This window comes from Plectropomus leopardus, chromosome 13 (genome assembly GCF_026936395.1).
Source record: "Plectropomus leopardus strain MGB_pleo_1.0 chromosome 13, ASM2693639v1, whole genome shotgun sequence".
NCBI classification, from domain to species: Eukaryota; Metazoa; Chordata; class Actinopteri; order Perciformes; family Serranidae; genus Plectropomus; species Plectropomus leopardus.
The window spans coordinates 28,770,934-28,790,990 of NC_142188.1; the positions used below are offsets into that span (position 1 = coordinate 28,770,934).

Sequence of the window (20,057 nt, forward strand, 5' to 3'; positions counted from 1 at the left end):
TCTGTGTTTTAACAGTGAGGATGATCTTTGAAGGGTCGGGGCAGGTTGGTTTGCTGTGTCTGATGTAGGTGGCTCTACTGTCATTTCCTATTGAGTGCGTGCTACAGGACTGTCTTGGCACAGTGGGGGCAGGGTGTGTAATGAGAAAAAAGAAATGTGGGAGTCTTGTTTAAAAAACTTTTTTTGATGGTAAGACCAAAGCTATGTATTGTTTTTGTGTTCACTGAGTCAGTAGAGTGTGCATTAGACATGGGCAGTATTATGGTATACCACGGTATTTAGAAATCCCAACAGTGTGACTTGAAACACTGTCAAAAATAGGGACCCTCATCTTTCTGTTTACTTCATACTGGAGATGCTGTATTGAGGATATTTTGCATGCAATGTGCATCATGTGCCCTGGAGGTCACGCCCGAGCCACACTGCATGTGTGAACAGTGTGTGTTCACGTTGGCTTCATTTGTTGTTGCAGCGCTGCTGCGGAGCTGCCCACTGTTATAACTAGTATATTTCCACAATTAAAAGCACATACTCTGCTCATTTATGAAACTGTGCAGGTAACTGCATTGTTAGCAACATGATCCTGCAAATATAAGTGACAACATGTTCTGTAATGTGGAAGCATTAGTTTCGGTAAAAGAGAGAAACATGAAGTCAAAGGTGTCGTTCTCTGTTTAATAAGGAAAATTGGTGTAAGAACATTGAAATACAACATCCCGTGAGTGCATTGTGTATTGGGCAGACTCAAAAAGAAAGTTGCTGGTTGTTGGTCAAAGAATCAATTAATCTACGTGACACTTTAGGTTAATAGAAAGACCCAACAGTACCCCATATGGGTTTTTTCTTCTTCTACCACCAATCTGTGGACGAGATGGAATGGTTTTCCCTATGCTGCAAACAATGGACCTATTTCTCACTTATAGAGAGGCTAGAAATTGCACCTGAACAGGACCAATCAGAAAGTCCCCCTGAGTGTCCAAGGCCAAGCCTAAAGATACAGAGGGAACCTGCAGCTATAAAAAGAAGTAATATCGGCACAGTATCAGAGCTTTAATGGGAAAATAAAGAATTGGCTCAGTGGCAAGCACATTAAACCGAGTTTGATAGAAGAAACCACCAAGCTCAGTTTGTTTTCCCTCCACTGCAAATTGACATGGGGGGCCTATTAAGATATTATTCTGCTTTTTCTGAGATGAGAAATTAGATTTTGGTTCTACAGAAACAGTTTGTTCACCCATGTGGCTTAATGTTTTGTTCAGTGTCTGGGGTAAAAATTGTGGAGCGGAGTGTTACAAATCCCCACCCAGATCACTGAGAGGCTGTGTTTTAATTTGATGTGCATGATTAGTAAGCCTGATTGACAAAAATGTTTAGCAGACCACTAGCAGCCTTCAATTAAGTCACATCATGCAGACATGGGCAGTTTTCAAGCTTTAATCTCGACAACCACTTCCTCTCTTTTACATTTCTTTCAAATAAGTGGCATGTTATTAGGATAATCAGTTTTTGTACATAAATCAAAAGTATTTGTTTAGGTTTAAGACAGAGACAGATGCATGAATAGGGCATGTTTCCTTGCACATATTTGTGATCTTCTACCATGTTTGTCCTTGTGTGGGTCTCTCTAAACATGCCTGTGTGTCTGCAGATGTTTACTGTGTAACCTTTGCACACCTATTGTACTTTGTGTACTGCTTGCAAGAGTATACAAGCCCCTGTGTACGTGTTTGTGTGCTCAGTCTTTGCCTTTGTCCGTACAGCATGTTATTTTTCCACTACCGGACAGTGAGTGAGCACTGTGTCCTCCCCCCGCTGCTCCCAGGTACTCCTTCCAGGACGAGGAGGACATGTTCATGGTTGTGGACCTCCTGCTAGGAGGAGACCTGCGCTACCACCTGCAGCAGAGCGTCCAGTTCAGCGAGGACGCTGTCAAACTCTACCTCTGTGAGATGACACTGGCGCTGGACTACCTGCAGAGCCAGCACATCATCCATAGGTACACAATCAGCTTTTTTTTTTTTTAAATTGCATTCAAGGTCTCCAGCAGCTTCCTTGCCTTTTGTGGATATTTACAAAGAAACACATCTTTTCCGAGACTTTCCTTCTTTCACTGTCAACCAACCTAGAGAAAAAAATGTCATTTTCACCTTTTGAAACAGTTTAACAGCAGCCTGCTGCTTCTGGAAAATGATGAAAGCCACGAGACTAAACCAAAACAGCAACGTTGCATCCAAAACAAATAAATTGAAATTTACTAATACACAACAGAAAGCTGAGTAAGGTGATCATTCTCTGAGTAAATGTTTACACAATATATACAGTAATTTTTTCCCTCCAGATTGTTAGGTGAATGTTGTAATCACAACAATTAACACAAATTCAGCCAATCCTTGTGAATTCTGCAGAACCTTGCAATTTTGTCCAATGACTTCACCACAAATGGGTAAAATCTCATTTGATGGTGGCGCTGTGTGCAGCGTATTGATGCGCTCAGCACCTCCTTCCACCTTGTTCTCTCTCTCTGTTTATGGGAATGAAATGTGCTGCGGGAGTTGGAACATCCATCACATAGCTAACATTACCCGACGGTTATTAACAGATAAAGTAAAAGAGTCAAGCCATTTTGGTGTGTATTTGAGATTGTAGGGATCATTTAAAGGCTCAGTGTTGGATGTTAGCTGCCACTACTGTGTTAGCTAGAGGTAACCAGGCAGAGACAGGACGAAACAACATAAGATGTCACGGTAGCTTTGTCGATTATTTATACACTCTATGATAAAATCCTGGAGGGACTGGTAGTTTGACACTGTATCCATTTTTAAATAAAAAATAATTAAGAACTATTAATGCAGCTTTAATTTACATAACAAGTTTGACACTGAATAAAATGACTTACACATCAAATACCCGCCCAATCTGGGATCAGACATCCTTTTCTAGATTTAGATCCAATCTTCAAAACAGCAGATCAGAGAGGTAGACACATTACACTCCGAAATACATTAATTTAAGTGTTTATTAGTATTCATTAAAAGCACCAGTATCAGCCAGTTACGTCATATTTTGTTTCTTCAAAAATGCAAAACCTTTCAGTTCAAAGCCTGGAGTTTTTCCTGCAACAAAAGCAAAACTCAAGATTGCTTTTGTTACTTTTGGTATTTAAGAGGTGCCCTTCATTGTGTTCCACTTCTTGGGCCGGTGATGTATAAATGCAATAATTTACTTCTCAGGCCATAACTCCAACACCAAAATAAATTCAAGTAAAAGTCAAGGTGTCTTTTCTTTACGTCATGACTTGTGCATCATCTCCTCTCTGTTCCACAGGGAACTCTGCAATAAGCTCTTTTTTATTTTTTGTGTAAGCAGTCATCACAACCACAAAGTCACAGTGCCTTTTTAACTAGCCCCACATGCACTTCTTTAGACTGTAACCATGACTCAAGTGTCTCACTATAGATATATAGATTTATATATTTACATCCTCCTTCATCATGTCCTGTTGACTAATCTCGCCTACTTTCACTTTGACCTCACCAGTTTGGACCGTGTCCGCTCAGATGGCAATACATTATTCTCCCAGAGGAGCGCATGGTGCTCTATAGCTCCCTATAAAGGGTATTGGAAAGGTTTAGTCATGTTTTTATTGTGGAGAGTGTGCCCTCTACATTCTTTGTTATGCACCATTTTTAACCTACTGCTGTATCCATGCTCTCATGATCACAGTATAACAGAGACTATGTTTGTTAGCTTCTATTTAGAAGCCCCAAACCAGCTCTCACAGTAGGAGTGATTGTAACATAATGGAACATAAAATTAGAGATAAAAGAAAGTGTTAAAAATATGCCACACAAGCACATGAGCCTTGGTGTGGGCTGTAGGTATTACCTTATCTAGGTGTTTGGGTATCCCCGTTTTTTATTTCCGTTTCTTCAAATACATAAAGATAGCCCTAATGTTTGTTCTTGTAATTGTTGCCATCCATCATCTTAAACCAGGGTGGGACTCACTGTCCACAGCTTTTTGTCTGAATATGCTGAGCACAGCAGTACGCGTCTGTGCAGTCCGGTAAGTGAAAGAGCCGGATCCCTGCAGACTGCAGATTTAGTGCCACAGATGGCTGAAAAACTGTTTGAACCTTGTTCAAAACCTCATTTGGGCTCCATTTCTCCCTACAAACAACAGGGTACTGTCTGTGTGGGAATGAGTGTGTGTTTCTGTCTGTGGCCAGTGAAGCATACTGTATCTGTGTTTATGGTTACCCTCACATTTAGCACAGAAACAATAAAAACTTCTTGAAGTTTTACAGAAAAAAAACAAATAAAAGAATAAAAAGAAAAGTTTGACATTTATGGAAATGCACTTCAGATCAATACCTCCCTTATGTCAATTAGACAATTAGCTAAGCTTAGCATAATTACAGGAAACAGGGAAACAGCTGGCCTGGCTCTATGGAAAAGTAAAAAATATATCCAACAGCCCCTCTAAAGCTCACTGATTAGCATGTTATATCTTTTTTAATGTCTTTTTTAAAATCTGGATAATAATTGGACTTGGTGCAATTTCCATCTTCAGGACATTACACACATAAATGTGCATGAATACTTTCTGTATAATACATTATATTATCAAGTAAGGTGTGCCTCACTTTGTTCTAATTGCAGTTTGGTGATACATCATGTAAAGCCTTCATTAAAACTATCTACAATGCTCAAAACAGGGATTTTAGCCTGTCCCAACTGTAATACTACACTTTACTAGCAAATATAATCATAAGAGTCTCTCAATGGAATTTCATAATAATTACTTAAAATACACAATTTTTATATATGTCACCAGGTTTTTAACTCACTCCTGTTACCCTTAAATATTGCCCCCCTTCAAGAATTTGAGACATTGCACAATTCATATAATTTGAGTCTGCTAAAAGCCATGGAAATACCAAATGTAAATTCCCTTCACTTAACTCAGTTTCAACACACAATCACCCACAGGTATCTAAATTATTTCTTTGATTTTTTTCAAATATAGTTTTTGTAAACCACTTGAAAAGGCAAAATGTTCTCATGTTGTTAGCATTGACATCATGAGGCTACATATCATACATTTGCTAAACCTATGCTAAAAACGCCCCAAAGTTCTGTTACTTTAACGTCTGTTAAACTAAGGAACCATCCACCATAGAGAAAACTATTAAAAAAATAAACAAAAGGGCTAATATCAACTATTGCACATTTTGAACAGTAAAATGTGTAATTAGGTACATGAAGTTTAATTTTGAAGAACATGCAAATGGCACCAATGTAACAGAATGTCACGGGAACAACAACTTGAACTTATTGCTGAATTATCACTTTGTCCAATATCACGGACTGTGCACCACATGCCTGATGGGTTTATTATGATTTAACATACTTTTGTGTAGAAAAAGTAGTATGAATATGTTTTCAGGCTTAGTAAATTTTAACTACCAAGTCACTTCCTAAAAGCATACTTGCCAATTAGAGATGCATAGCTATGGTAACTAGTGCAAATCCAAACTTTACTGGTCATTTTAAAATGATTTTAAAAAGGGATTATGTGTAGCTCAACAAAGTAAAATCCTACACTTCAAACAAACTCACACTTTTTTAAGCGTTATTTATGTTATAGAGCTGTCTTGGTCACTGTCTGTTATGAACGTCTAATCGCATTGCATCGTGGGATATTTACGCTAATGTAGTGCCCTGTGTTTGCATACAGTCATTTTTTGCTGGAAATAGTATTCAGTTCACTCAGTCTCTCATACTATTGTATAGCAAGTCAGTATTTCGCACAAAGCCTATTTCTTGGCTATGAGCAGTAACTTTCTGCAATCTCCACTGGTTGCCTGGCAACCTCACTGCAGCAATAAGCTGATGGTTGTATCAATGTCCTCACCTGACAAGGAAGCAAATAAGTGTGTTTAAAAATGAACTAAAATGATTTATCTAATTAAAAGCAAGATTCAAGCATCAGTGCATATACACATTAGCCATCACAAACAGTATGTACTGTGTTAAACATAGGTTTCCATGTGTGCATTTCATTCTACAAATGTACTTGTATACCCACATATTTATAATAAGCTGACTGTGTGCACCTGCATGTATTACTGCACAGCATGTCATAATTGTCATGAGTTCCATCTGCAGTATGTAGGCTAACATCACAAGCGTGTGTGATGCTAATTACAAAGAGTCAGTCACTCTCTCACGTTTCACCACATGATAGGTAATCAGTGTCTTTTTTTCCTCATCTAGCTGGCAAAGACGTCAGACTTCAGAGCAGCCATTAGTAATAGGTGACAGATACTGCTTATCTTTTTTTCAATGTTTTTTTTTATTTATTTTTTATTCATGCTCTCCTTGACATCCACTGTTCTGCCTTTGACACAATTGTGTCTGCTCTCAGAGCTGTAATCCAATCCCTGGGTATCCATGGCCGTTCCCAGCTCTACAATTTTGTTCCACGCTGTAAGTTTTTGACAGGAGAATACTATACAATTATTTTGTTGCACCAAGTGAAGGAAGAAGGGTCTCTGGTCTCCTAGCAACTGTCATCTGCCACCATGCCCAAGGAGGTAAAATTGGTCCTATGAGAAGAAGGGAAGTAAAAGTGCAGAGTCTTTTTTTTCCTTTCTCCTCTCCCTTCTTCTGTTTCCTCTCTGCGCAGACCGTCATTTGTCTTCATAATGCACACAACATGTTAAAACTGCTCACACAGGAGGTTTCCGTGTTTACTGCAAAACGAATGAAACGTTCAGTGAATTTTGTACATCAAACAAAACGGTGTGGTGCTGTAGCTGGCACTTATATCAGGATTCCTCCTCTGAACATGTAAGTATTTCCCTCAAGCCTTGTACTGCTGGATCAGACACCCCCACCGCCTCCGCCACTCCCCTCAAGAATTTTGGCAGATGATATTAGCATCAGTTTAGCGTTGCACAGTGAGCAGTTGCGTCCTATGGGAAGTGTGGATTCTCTCTGTGGACCATGTGTATTCTCCACACCAGCGTGATGTAAGGCAAAATTAAATAAGCTGTGTGCGCTCCGTTAATTGCCTGTGGAGGGCTTAGAGGGACTGGGAAATGTAGAGATGTGTGTGCGCACGGGTGTGAGTGTGCATGGGTGCTCTGTGTAATAAGCATGTGCAGACAAACCTGCGAGAGCCCCCAGGGGGATCGGTGGTGGTTGTGTTCTCATGCACTCTGGCAAAATTTGAAATGCAGGAAATTAAAACATTTCTCTCAAAGACACACACACATGCTTAACATGTTGCACCAACATGTACAGTAATTCACACATGCATCAGCCTACAAACACCTCCTACAGATTTTCACATCCACACATACTGTACACATCTAATCCCAGTCGTGACCACAAACTATAGGAGTTTAGGCACTGCTACAGGCATTTAGCAAATGCCCTGAATCTAAAACACTTTTAATATCTACAACAATTGAATAAATGTTTCCATTCACCTATTTCTTAACTGGGGCATAAAAATTCTGGCATTAAAAAAAACTGATTGGAAAACAATACAAATTAGAAAAAAAAGTTAAAAAGTTAAAATATAACAAACTAGTTTTTATGCTTGGCTAAGGTGGAAAAGTTGATGTATTGATAGTAAATGTTAAAGTGCAATGAAAAGCAGATTTATTAAATAATAACATACATGACGTATGCAACTTAAATGTCCACTGAAACCTCAGCAGAAGAGAAAAAAAAATAATCATAAATGCAAACATCAAATCTGCTGGGACCAATTTCCATCCTCAACATTGCTTTTCACCATATAAAGTCTGTTAAGGTGTAATTCCTTACTATTCTAGCTCCTGACTGGGAAATTAGCACCACCAGCTGTATAGTATGTATCTTGATGCAGCAGAATACTAATAATCTCATTGCAGCAGTGTATGTATGTGCAGGTGTATTACTTTGTTTGCAATTTATAGCAATCGGACTATTGTTTGCAATGTCTACGATGGTGCAAATGCCTAAAATTAGGTTGTTTTTCTGTATTAAGGTAATTTATGTGGCAAATCCTTGTGTGTCTCTCATTGTCTCCTTTAGAGACGTCAAGCCAGACAATATCCTGTTGGATGAGCAAGGTAAGGATGTGAACTGTTTGCTTTATGTATGAGTGTTTGTGCAGCAAACATGGGTTTCATAATACTCAGCATTGATTTTAGCTTACTTGGATAGGAACGGAAAAACAAGGCTATGTTCAGACAGCGGGCAAATCAGGTCAGATCAGAACTTTCAGACAAACTATACATGCTGATATTTGCAAGTGATCAGATTAGATTTGTTTGTCCAGAGTTTACAACCTACCTGCACATGTTGCTGTGGTAACGAGGTAGGCCCCAATACTTACAAAGATATGCTGATAACACGACTTTCCAATGTGGAAGCATGAGATATGGAGGTCCATCATTTTACCCTCTTAATAATTGAAGTCGCTAATGTTTAATATAGATTTCAGCTTTCCATGCACTTTTGTCATCCATGTTGTTCTCAAAGACAGACACAAGAATTGCATTTCTAACCATCTCCAAATGGAGTTTGGATCCAGTTTTTAAAAATCACATTTAATGTCTTGTTTTTTTTTGCTGGCTAGACTCTCTAAAATGAATCTGGGTGCAATACAATACAATGAATCTAGATATGTTAAAAAACAGATTTGGGCTAGCAGTCTGGACAAAGCCTAAATAACTGGTTTCAGAACTGGGTTCATTTATATTTTGGTGAAAGAGGACAGCTGATATGTACAGTACTGATGTTCTGACATCAAACCTCCCTTCTTGCAATCAAAGGGGAACCACAAGGTTCTGTACTTGGTCCATTATTATTTGCATTATAGTTTGACAATAAAATTACTCCACCATAGATTTATGATATCCATTTTTATGCGAATGACACAATGTTGTATCATCTGCATAAACCATGGCCTCTCTCCACCTCAAGCCATGTCTAGATTACAGTGTTCTTTTCACATTCTTTAGACATCCTCAAACTTGTAATGAATGCTGATGAGACAAAATGTGTTATTCTTGAGATTAGCAGCTTAACATACCCAGTTCACCTTGATGCAGTTTGCTACTGGGCCATTTTCAAATCAGGGGGATTCCAGGACTGGTTTACTCCTGATACCCCACCAGTAAATACTTGATTTGGAAAGACTTTAAACTTGAAAATTTCATCCCATTAAATAAACGTAAAGTTTTCATTTTTGACCTTTTTTGAAAGGGTTTTAGATAAGTGTTTCGATGTACATGTGTGTATGACTGACTTTGTGTCTTATTGCTGTTCTTATTTCTCATTCTGTAATCAGGTTTCTTTGCAAAAGAGGTCCTGATCTAAATTAGATTAAAGAAAGGTTACATATGAATATGTCCATAATGCATAATGTGTTTTTGTCTGGCATTTACCTGTACACTATGCATGTAGTCATGTTTCTAAGTGTCTTTGTGGTCAGGGAAAAGTGGAAATTACCTAACAGCCAAAACCTTTTAAGTGCACAGTATACAGTCGGCAATAAAATTGAGTCCATCATGACAAGCAGGACACAAAAATGACTCGTCAGACTACTAATGGTTCACAACAGTAACAATGTCAGAAGAGTCAGAGACTTCTGCCTGACCCACAAAACCACTGAAATGTCAGATTTTGTTGTTTTTCTTCCAACACACTTTAAAGTTTCCTCTGTATATTGTGAGAGACATTAATTTATTAATACCAAAGTTTAGATGTCTTTAGTTTTGATGGATTTTGTGGTTCCTTCTTTTTAGGTCACGCTCACCTAACGGACTTCAACATAGCAACAATAATAAAGGATGGAGAGCGAGCCACAGCCTTAGCTGGAACCAAGCCCTACATGGGTAACTTTACTCTGCAGCTGCATCACAATTGTCTTTTTTTAGCCATGTCTGATTTGTAATTTTAGTTTGTAAGTCATTTATTTAAGAAGTGACAATGAATCCACATTTAAGCAAATGGAGCTGAGTTAGCTGGGGAGCTAGTTTTTGTGGGTAGTCCCTTGCCTAATGTTATAAGGCAAACTCAAATAATAAAAAAATACAATATGAAGATATAGTATGTACAATGGTTAAGACAAACAACATGAAGATAGAAAGCAACACAATATAGTTAAACATGTACAAGTTAAGAATTAACAACACAATTTAACAAATAGCAGATGATGCAGTATGAGTTCAGTTATTTCAAAATTAGGTAAACTTAGTCTTGAATCAGTGCTGGTTGGTTCTCAATAAACAATTTCTTCACATTACACTTACATGAATGACATGATGGGGACTCCTTAACCATAGACGAGATGCTCTAAAGGAAAAGAGCTGCACCTCTTGTAAGTCTGTTCCAGTAGATTTAAAGGTGATTAAAATTGACACGAGGAGGAGCTAAACCATGCGTAATCTTAATATATTAATCCTAATTATTGCTTTTTGCAAATAAATATCCTCAAACGACAAAAGAAAGATTATTTTAAAAAAGGGTTGTATTTTTTGGCAAAGGAAAATTGAGTTATATTACATTTAGAATTGATATTCTTATAAGAGAGAATGGTCTATAAATTCAGCTACAGTGAGAAAACTGTAGTCTGTAGTCTGATATGTTTGAATGCACCGTAAAAGGGACACTTCAGTACATTTGCACAAACTGTTCCTGACATTAGTAGGTGGATAACAACCTCAGTAAAATTGGACTGGTTAATTGTAAGCAAGCTTACAGCATATACACTGTGTTCAATTAGATACTGCTGCCAGAAGGTGCTAGACTTCTAAACATATTTTTTCTCACTCATCATCACTAAAGAGGCACTTGTGTGAGCTAAATGATAGAAATTACAGATCTCGTGTTTATTTATGAAAAGCCGAGGCAAAAAAATGCAAAAATGTCCCATCTAATCTTGAGATTACGCTGCACAGCTGAGGGAACGTGAACAGGTCCTGTTGACATTCTGCAAAAAAATTTAAAAAAAGCGAGTGATGCTTTGCAAAATGTCAACACGTTCTGTAAAGCAACACTTGTTTTTTTTTTTCCCCACATGTTTAGACAGTGGTTTGAAAGGCTTCCTCTGCTCCTGAAGTGATTCTGTGTTTGTGCTTTCAGCTCCAGAGATCTTCCAGTCTTTTGTAAGTGGAGGCACGGGCTACGCCTTTGAAGTAGACTGGTGGTCACTAGGGGTGACAATCTTTGAAGTGCTGCGTGGATGGGTACGGCATCATGGGAATTTGAGTTTTTGTTTTGTTAGGTTGCAAAACTGAACTTCTTGCCTCCATTCATCCCCTCCCTTTTCTCTTTGTTATCTATTTTTCATCTGCTTGTTTCTATACCAGAGGCCCTACGACATCCACGCCAGTAACTCTGTGGAGTCCCTGATTCAGCTCTTCAGTACAGTCAGTGTCCAGTACAGCCCAGCCTGGCCCAAGGACCTGGTTTCCCTCTTGAGGAAGGTAAGCCAGACACAACAGAGTATAATTTACTTTCAGTGCTGTTATCTAAATAGTTGGATTTACCTCAGAATTTAAAACCTGGAAGCCTTTCCCACTGAGTGATAGCTGGTTGCCAGTAGAAGTGGAGAGCTGCTTAGATTTAATGAACACAACTTGAGATGCCTCTGAACATTTAACTTGTCAGTCTTCTTTTCATTACTCATGATAATCAGGTTTTAGGATTTTTTTTAAATTCAACTCAACTCTTTATATATCACCTTTTATACAAACACATAGCCCAAAGTGCTTCACATGGCAAAATAAAAATAACAGACACAATTCAGGATAACACAATCAACCATACATTAAGTTTTGCACACTAGAAAATTACATCAGTAAGACAATTAAAAAAGCATTAAAAGGGGGGGGCGGGGGGGACAGGGTGAAGAGCAGTGGTATAGAGGTGATGTTGAGGTGCATATATGGTAAGAAAAAAGCAGTGAATCCACAGAAACAGAGGGATCAGGTAGTGAAGGGGGACTGGAGCTGGAGGGAGGGAAGATGAGGCGAGACCCTCAGGGCAAAGGAGAAGAGAAACGACAGATGGGAATCAGAGGGATGAAAGCACAGATATGGAGCAAGTGGGTGAGAGAAGAGACGGTTGTGTATCAGCCAGTGTATTCCTGTCGATAATATTCATCATAACAAATGATTTAACCTCATATTGAGGCTCAATATTTCTTACAAGTGAAATTCTGCCAGTAAGATGAGATAATTCCCTTTATGCTAAATGGATATAAATGTGCTCAACACTTTCCTTGAATCAGACATTTCTGTTCTGTAATTACGGTCTACCTTTTTCTGCTCTGTGTCAACGTGTTGTCATCTGAACAAGTGAAACTGTGCTGGAAACAAATTATCTCATCCCCTCTGGCAGTATTTCTTCAGTCATTTTACACAAGATTTGGGAGTAAGTATGAAAAACCGTGGCTTGTTAAGAGGAATATTTTTTGGCAGAGTGTAAGTGTGAGCATGAGAGCGTGCATGTGTTTTGTGTCTGAGTGACTGAGCGTCCTGGACAGAGCTTTGGTCTCTTCCGCTCTGCTGCTGATCGATTACCATGTCTGGACTCCACCGAGACAGACGTAACGGGCCCTGCAGGAGAAAACTGAATCAACCTGTGACCAAAGGAAGAAAATAAAGCATGGGAGGAGAGTTAACATGACAACAGAAGCCACATAGCATTATTGTTTCCAGTGTTTACCCCGAGGAGAAAAATGAAACAGATGGTATTCCATTAAAAACACAACCAGTTTTCATTTCCTCTCCGGAGTAAGTGACTCCACTCATGTGTGGCGTTCATCTGTCTAGATCACTGCAATATTTTGATTCAAACCCTGATGAGTGGCTGATTTGATTAACAGTGCCCCCTGTTGGTTTGTACATCAGCAAGGGCTCTAATTTATCTCTCCCATAACAGCACAATTATACACATTGTAAATAAAGCAATTGAGGGACTGAAAAAAAGTCACATGAATAAATTGTATAAGATAAATAATAAACAAACCAATAATTTGTAATATAATTTAAGAAATCATCATAATTTAGCTAATTAATATGAAATGCCTTTTATGACTCTGATTTTATAATAACAGGGTTTACTAGACTTCATTATTTTTTCATGTAACAAAGTTTCATTCCAGAACTTACTATTTTGAACATTGTTTTTTTATTTCTATTATGGCATTTTATGTCAGTTTTTAAGTCATGACAGTGTCCCGTGGCACTCAAGCTAGCAAGCTCAACAACTAGTATCAAATACATAGATGTATAACAGTAGCCCTACCTAGATACTGTATGACAAGATGGCGCCTCTTTATTCCAATGGAGTTGCTCGCCTGGTGTATATGCCCTAAAAATGTAGTTGTGTGGCCCGCTGAATATGGACAGTGGTGTTTCTCCAGCTGGCACTGCCAACAAGTTCCCGCTCGGCTCATAGACTTTACATTGCCACCAATCTTTACATCGGCTCAAGGAAGGATTTACAATTGTTAAAGCTCCATGGTTTAAAACTTCATAATAAATAGAGTCATAACTTGTGTAAAGTTCTAGATGCCCTGTCAACAGTTTTACAGACATCTTTTTTATAACAGTGGTCTATGTGGAAAACACTTTTGGTGTTCCAGGAAATTTTTTCACTGCAATACAGCGAGTGGCCACTGGGAAAAAGAGTGGCTTTCCTGGGGGCCTGAATTTCGCCTGTTAGCTAGAGAAACAAAAATGTCAAAATAATTATGAATCGACCAAGTCCAGAAAGGTAGTATCTTTTTTAATTTGTGCACAAGACACACACACACACACATATATATATATATATATATATATATATATATATATACATATATATATATATATATAACCCTTTGGGACTTTTGGGGCTCTGTAGCTGGTGTAAATAAGAACTGAAAATCTTAAATATGGAAGTTTTAATGGAAAGATGCAATTGAAAGAAGAGTGCAGGGAGGCCAGGGAGGATTACAAATTTAAAAGAATATTTTTGGCTTCTTGTTATGTTCACTTCACCTAACCCAGCCACACACACACCAGCTGCAATCCTTTTTTGTGAACTGTTCTTTAAAACATGCACGATAAGAAGGAAAGAAACTAACGGGTATTTGTTTTTCACCCATAAGATGTCAAGTTTATTTCACCTCCCAAAAAGGAGAGTCTGGCTGTGAGTGAGGAGAGAGGAGAGAAGTTGTGAAGGTGATATTGCTACTCGGGAAGGTGACATGATGTAGGTGACATTGCTGTGTGTGTGTGTGTGTGTGTGTGTGTGTGTGTGTGTGTGTGTGTGTGTGTGTGTGTGTGTGTGTATCCTTTCCGTGCAGCTACTGACAGTGAACCCAGAGCATCGTTTCTCCAGCCTGTCTGACATGCAGACATCTCCCTACCTCGCTGACGTCAATTGGGATGCCGTGTACGAGAAGAAGATGGAGGCCGGATTTGTTCCTAATGTTAGTGTGAAGCGATCAGATACGGACACACACACACACACGCACACACACATCCAATAAACACTTAGAAGCACACAGCGGCACTCCTCCGTGTTTGCTGATCGTAATGAGCATGTGTAGCAACTAAATAATGCAAAGGAAAATGAATGCAGCTCCTTCATGGTATTTCTCTATAGTGTGTGGATTTGCAGTACATTACTGTGTGCAGGGTAGTGCATTCACGTGTGTTAATCAGTGCGTTCAGTTCAGTGTGTGCTGTGCATTGTACGCTCTGTGGCTGTGTATACTGCAGCTGATTTATGACACTGAGTGTGAATGTTTTTGTTTCCAATTATCTTGTGTGTGTCTCCCTTCTGCAGAAAGGTCGCCTCCACTGCGATCCCACCTTTGAGCTGGAGGAGATGATTCTGGAGTCGCGTCCGCTTCACAAGAAGAAGAAGAGGCTGGCCAAGAACCGGTCTCGAGACAACAGCAAGGATTCGCAGTCTGTGAGTGACAGCATCCTCTGCACAGAGCTGCTGGTTATACTGCAGTTTTACAATAACAGTGTCTGTAATGCCTCTGAGCTCAACTCCGTATAGTGTGGTTTGATTTACATATAACACAATGATAATAGATTTAGATTAAAGTTTTATGCTGTTTTTCAATCTCTGATCTTCATTTTTTTCACATTTCAGCAAACTTTTTTAAAATAGAGACTAGTATTCTACAACAGACCTGAGAAATGAAAAAATGTTTAAAAAATGTAAAATGAAATTAGACAGTCAATAAAAAACAAGGTATAATGTATTCTATCTTAAAAACCAAAACTACAGGAGCACTCTGTAGCCCTTTTTACACAAAGACTGTGCTTTAGGGCCACCACAAAGTCCCTTCTTAATGCCTCTTTTGTATTTTTACACAGAACCAAGTGACAGAAGCATCATTCCATTTCAGTGTTTGATTTTAGACAACATGCCGGCATCGTGGAATCCAAACAGGCATCACGGGTGTCAGATGTTACACGATAGCATCAGCCTCCAATGTAACATAAAAAATATGCATCAGCAGCTCTTTCTAAAAAGTATCACTGGAAAAACATAATAATAACAATCATTTACCTTCTTTGCTATATGGCAGCCGATCGTATCATCTCCTCAGAGGGCAGGGAGCTCCCATATTTCATTGTTTTCCCAATTTGCGGACATTTAAGACCACTGTTTTTCTAATTTGAATTAGCTGCTGACAGCTACTTCTTGAGTCTGTGGAGGGTCGCATGTATAACACATCATCAAAATGTTCCAACCAGGCTGCCCATAATTCTGTTCCTCCGCCTCTCCAGTTAGCAGCAACCTGCTACCTCCCATGGCAGCTTAACGGCGAGAGCCCCCCCCACAATTCCATTATTGTACCTTTTATACTGAACGACGAGGCGCCATAACAGCATTATATTTGTGCTCTGAACAGGCAGTGTTAAAGGGGCTTGTGTGTACATGTACCTGTGTCTCTTAACAAAAATCATTTATAGACAGGTCACATTCCTCAGATTAGCTAATAATCTGCACCATCTTTCATATTTAAGCTTTAGATTCAAGAGATAAACTCGTGAAATGCTGCATAACTCCAGCATTAAAAACATGTTCTGCTGAGGAGGAGAATTTAGGAGCTGTGAGGATGAAGGTGGAATTCAAGATGTCACTGCATCTGTTAAGTGCCTTTATTCCCTCTGATGATGAAGAGTGCTATTTTTAGCTTTTGCTACATTTAAAATAGTTATTTGTCGTTATACGATGCTGTAATTTACTGTTTCCCTGTTAATATGATCTTTGTAGCTTTGTGCAGATCAGATTAGTGTTATTTTCAGTATGTAGGTGCTAAAAGCAAATGATTATGGAGAGGACACAGGCACATGTGTCTGAGCAAATTATAACCTGCAGGCGTAGGCGTGGAAAACATGGATACTGTACAAATGAAGAGGCAAGGCCAGTCTTGGATAACAATGCTGCTCAGGTTTACCTTAGTCTCCGGTCTGTCAGTTCCCGTCAAAAGTGCATATTTTTAGATGGGAGCAGGGCCAAATCCCAGCATCTTTCTTCTTCAGCTGTGGTGAATTATTTCAGCTCAGCAGAAAAAAAGGAGCTAATTGTAGTAGCGAATATAAAGAGAGATTTACTGTACAAGCACGCTGGCCGCAGGCATCTTGTAAGTACACTGATCAGTTAAATCTTTTTAGATCATAAATATTCCCACAGTAGTCTCTCTTTTGCTGTCACACTGTTTATTCAGGCTGTTCTCTTAAATGTTGGTATAAGTACAAAAATAAAATTGCACTATAATTTGTATACAACCCATGTAACCATGAGCCAGGAAGCTGTGATCAAGTGACCAATGTGCTGCAGGCTGTCCTCCATTAGGCTGTATGACTGGAGCAAATGAGGAAGTCAGGTGACTTAGTATAAAGAGTGACAGAGTCAGTGTGGGGTGGTGGATCAATCAAACAAACACAGGACTTTCACCTAAAAGACTGGTTTGTGTCCTGTGTAAAACTATGAGTCAGCGTTGCGTTATGTTATCGATAATGTTATGTATGTACGTAAGCTCACCCATGATTCTTTTCCTAAAGTTAACCCAACCGGTTAGGGCACCAATTCATAATATATCCTACCAACCATGTGCATATTTTGTAAGATATCACACGAGCCATTATATGAGGATGTTTCAGTACATTTTGCTCTACTCTGAACAGATGAAAATAAGAAGAATACACTAGGGTATTGTAAAAGTAACAATTATTATACCAAAACGTGAGGATTTTGACATTTAAGAAAATGTTGTTTTAGGAAATTTGCTTTTTTTGTTTTCTTGCCTAGAGTTAGATAAAAGTTCAGAACCACTCTCATGTGTTTCTGTTTTTTTTAAATAGCTGGAGCTAGCAGCCTGTTAACTTAGGATGAAAGATTGTTTGCCAAAGCCATACTAAACAAAGTTTAGAAACAGCAATACACCCCTTTACAGGGGGTTATATGCTGTACTATGTCTTGACTGAGAGCAGTAAGATCCTGTTAGATTAGCAAGCACACCATTATCTGTATCTGGTCAATCAACTAAATGATCTGTATCCATATCTGTACTCGGAACAGGAAGCAGTTAAACCAGAAATGGGTCAATTTAAGCCTGAAATTGATAGAACTTGAAACTGATAATTGATAAAACTATAGCATCAGAAGATGCTATAGTTTTTTGTTTTTGTTTTGAAAACTATTAAAACATCAGGACTGTGCTTCAGATGGTTTAAACACAGCTACCCAACTGAGGTTTTTCCTTCATCACTGACTGACACATTTTACTCAGCTGATACTAGAACTTGTAAAAAGTACATTATCCATACTGGATACTTGTCACATTCAAATTTTCGGCTCAGTCCAATCATTTTTACACTGGTTCAGAGATACCTTGTAGAAATTGATGAGCTTTTATGGCACTGCTATGAAGATTTTTGCTACCTTTGGATAAACCCAGGCTAGCTGGTTTCCACTGTCTTTAGCCTTTATGCTAAGCTAAACTGATCAGTTACTGGCTCCAGCTGAATATTAACTGTTGAAGGCTTTATCATGATTAATTATGTAATTTATTTCTACACAAAATGTGTCATTTTTAATATGAAGACATCTTTAATTCTTTTGTTTTAGAACATTGACACTGATGCACCCTTTAATGTTCTTTTCCCCACTAGGATGAAGTCTATTTTTTTTTTAAAGTAGTAAATACTAATGGCTTAATCTAACCATTTCATTATTGATTAATCCTTATGGCTAAAACATTATGGTCTCGATAAGTATCTTAAAGGTTTAGAAATACGCATTCAATATCTTGCTGAGAGTTAGATGAAAAGATTGATGCCACGCTCACGTATTTTGATGTCCTCTGTGTATACTGAGACCAGAACAGTACCGGAGTTTGTCTGTCTGTCTCTTCTGCCTTGTTATGTTTGATTGAGACATTATTTACCACAGACAGGAGATATCCTCTCTGTATTTATGAGAAACAGCCTGTTCTCATCAGACAGTCATCATGACATCAGTGTTATTAACGTCAGACCTCTGTGTGTGTGTGTGTGTGTGTGTGTGTGTGTGTGTGTGTGTGTGTGTGTGTGTGTGTGTGTGTGTGTGTGTGTGTGTGTGTGCGTGCGTTTGCAGACGTGCATGTGTCACGTGTTATCACTGTCGATCAGCGTGTGCAAGGAGTGTGCACCTCCAACAATAGCAGGGTTAGGAGACTCGGTGTCTGTGCGAGTGTGTAGCACATACGTGTGCGTGGCTGCTCGCGTGTGCCCATACTCCGTTATTACCAAGATTATTAAATTATGAAGCCTTCACTGCTGTTGTCATGGCCTCAAGTGCTTTTCGGAAATATGAGCTTCTATTTTTGTCTCGGGCCAAACATCCAATTTGAGGAGGGCTCACAAACAATTCATGACTTGTTTAAAAAAGAGCAACGGAGGATAAAAAGGAAATGAGCAAAGAGACATTTTCACCTCAGAGGTCAGGCAGCTGATGGATTCAAGTTGACGCAAAGTTTTACGTGCAGTTCTTAATGATGATAACGAGGTTGATGTTGATGTGGAAGACCACGATGATGATGACGATGTTTTGCCCTGTTGCCTGCCTGCAGGAGAATGACTACCTACAGGAGTGCCTTGAAGTGGTGCAGCAAGAGTTCATGATCTTCAACCGTGAGAAGTAAGGGAACACGAGAGCAGCAGACCATCTCTAACACGAGCTAAAAGCAGACTTTTCTGTTTTGTCATTCAGCAGTGATGCACCAGCACAGAGAGAAAGTTTGCATCCTGCTGGACCAAATGCAAAAAGCAAAATATTGTCAGAATCATTACCATTTCTTCAGATTTGCTGAGCGTTTTCTCAACTGTAATGCAACATAGCAAGTTTTTACTTTTGTATCTTTTTGTATCTAACAAATTAAACAGGGCAGGAAACATCTCTTCAGACAATTGTACATAATTTTAACAAACCAACAGTTTGACATCAGCAATATTGCTAATTATCCCTTTGTGCAAAGGAAAACTATTGCTATGTCCCAAATGCATACTGCATACTAATCTTTATAGTGTATTGTGTTTTTCAGTCAATTAATATTTGGATAATATGATGACCATGCAAAGGCAATCAAACTGCGACTGCAGAACTACAATTAAAGAGACAGGTTTTAAAAAAAAGAAACGTGGACGGGGTTGAATGTTTATTGTACATTCTCAAAGAATATTCAGTTCTTTGTAATAAATTTGTGAGTTTTCCTTCTGAATTTACTGCTTTAATCTTAGAGAATATCTTCATTTTGCATAATTCTGCATAATCATATCCCCATCTACCAAATCACTTTTTTTTAACCTACAGTGGCCCTATTACACCATCATACACTATTGTGCAAAGAGAGAATAGTATTTTAAGTTTTCTGAATAATGTTTCATTCTCTGGCTAACCCAGGAGTTTTGATCATTACCTGTGTGATCGTCTGACCACTTATGCTTCTTGAACCATCTAACTTTATTGACTTTATCTCTGTGTTCCCAGACC

The 20,057-nt window shown here is 38.7% G+C and overlaps 1 protein-coding gene across 1 annotated transcript in view; it reads left to right on the forward strand.

The window, feature by feature from the left end:
* stk32c (serine/threonine kinase 32C) overlaps window positions 1–20,057 on the forward strand; it is a 92,126-nt gene that overhangs the window by 65,437 nt on the left and 6,632 nt on the right. The window contains exons 4-11 of the mRNA XM_042502350.2: window positions 1,823–1,996; window positions 8,091–8,128; window positions 9,809–9,898; window positions 11,148–11,251; window positions 11,375–11,491; window positions 14,362–14,487; window positions 14,847–14,975; window positions 19,138–19,205. Of these exons, the coding sequence (XP_042358284.2) occupies window positions 1,823–1,996; window positions 8,091–8,128; window positions 9,809–9,898; window positions 11,148–11,251; window positions 11,375–11,491; window positions 14,362–14,487; window positions 14,847–14,975; window positions 19,138–19,205 (846 nt within the window). The remainder of the gene's footprint in view (window positions 1–1,822; window positions 1,997–8,090; window positions 8,129–9,808; window positions 9,899–11,147; window positions 11,252–11,374; window positions 11,492–14,361; window positions 14,488–14,846; window positions 14,976–19,137; window positions 19,206–20,057) is intronic.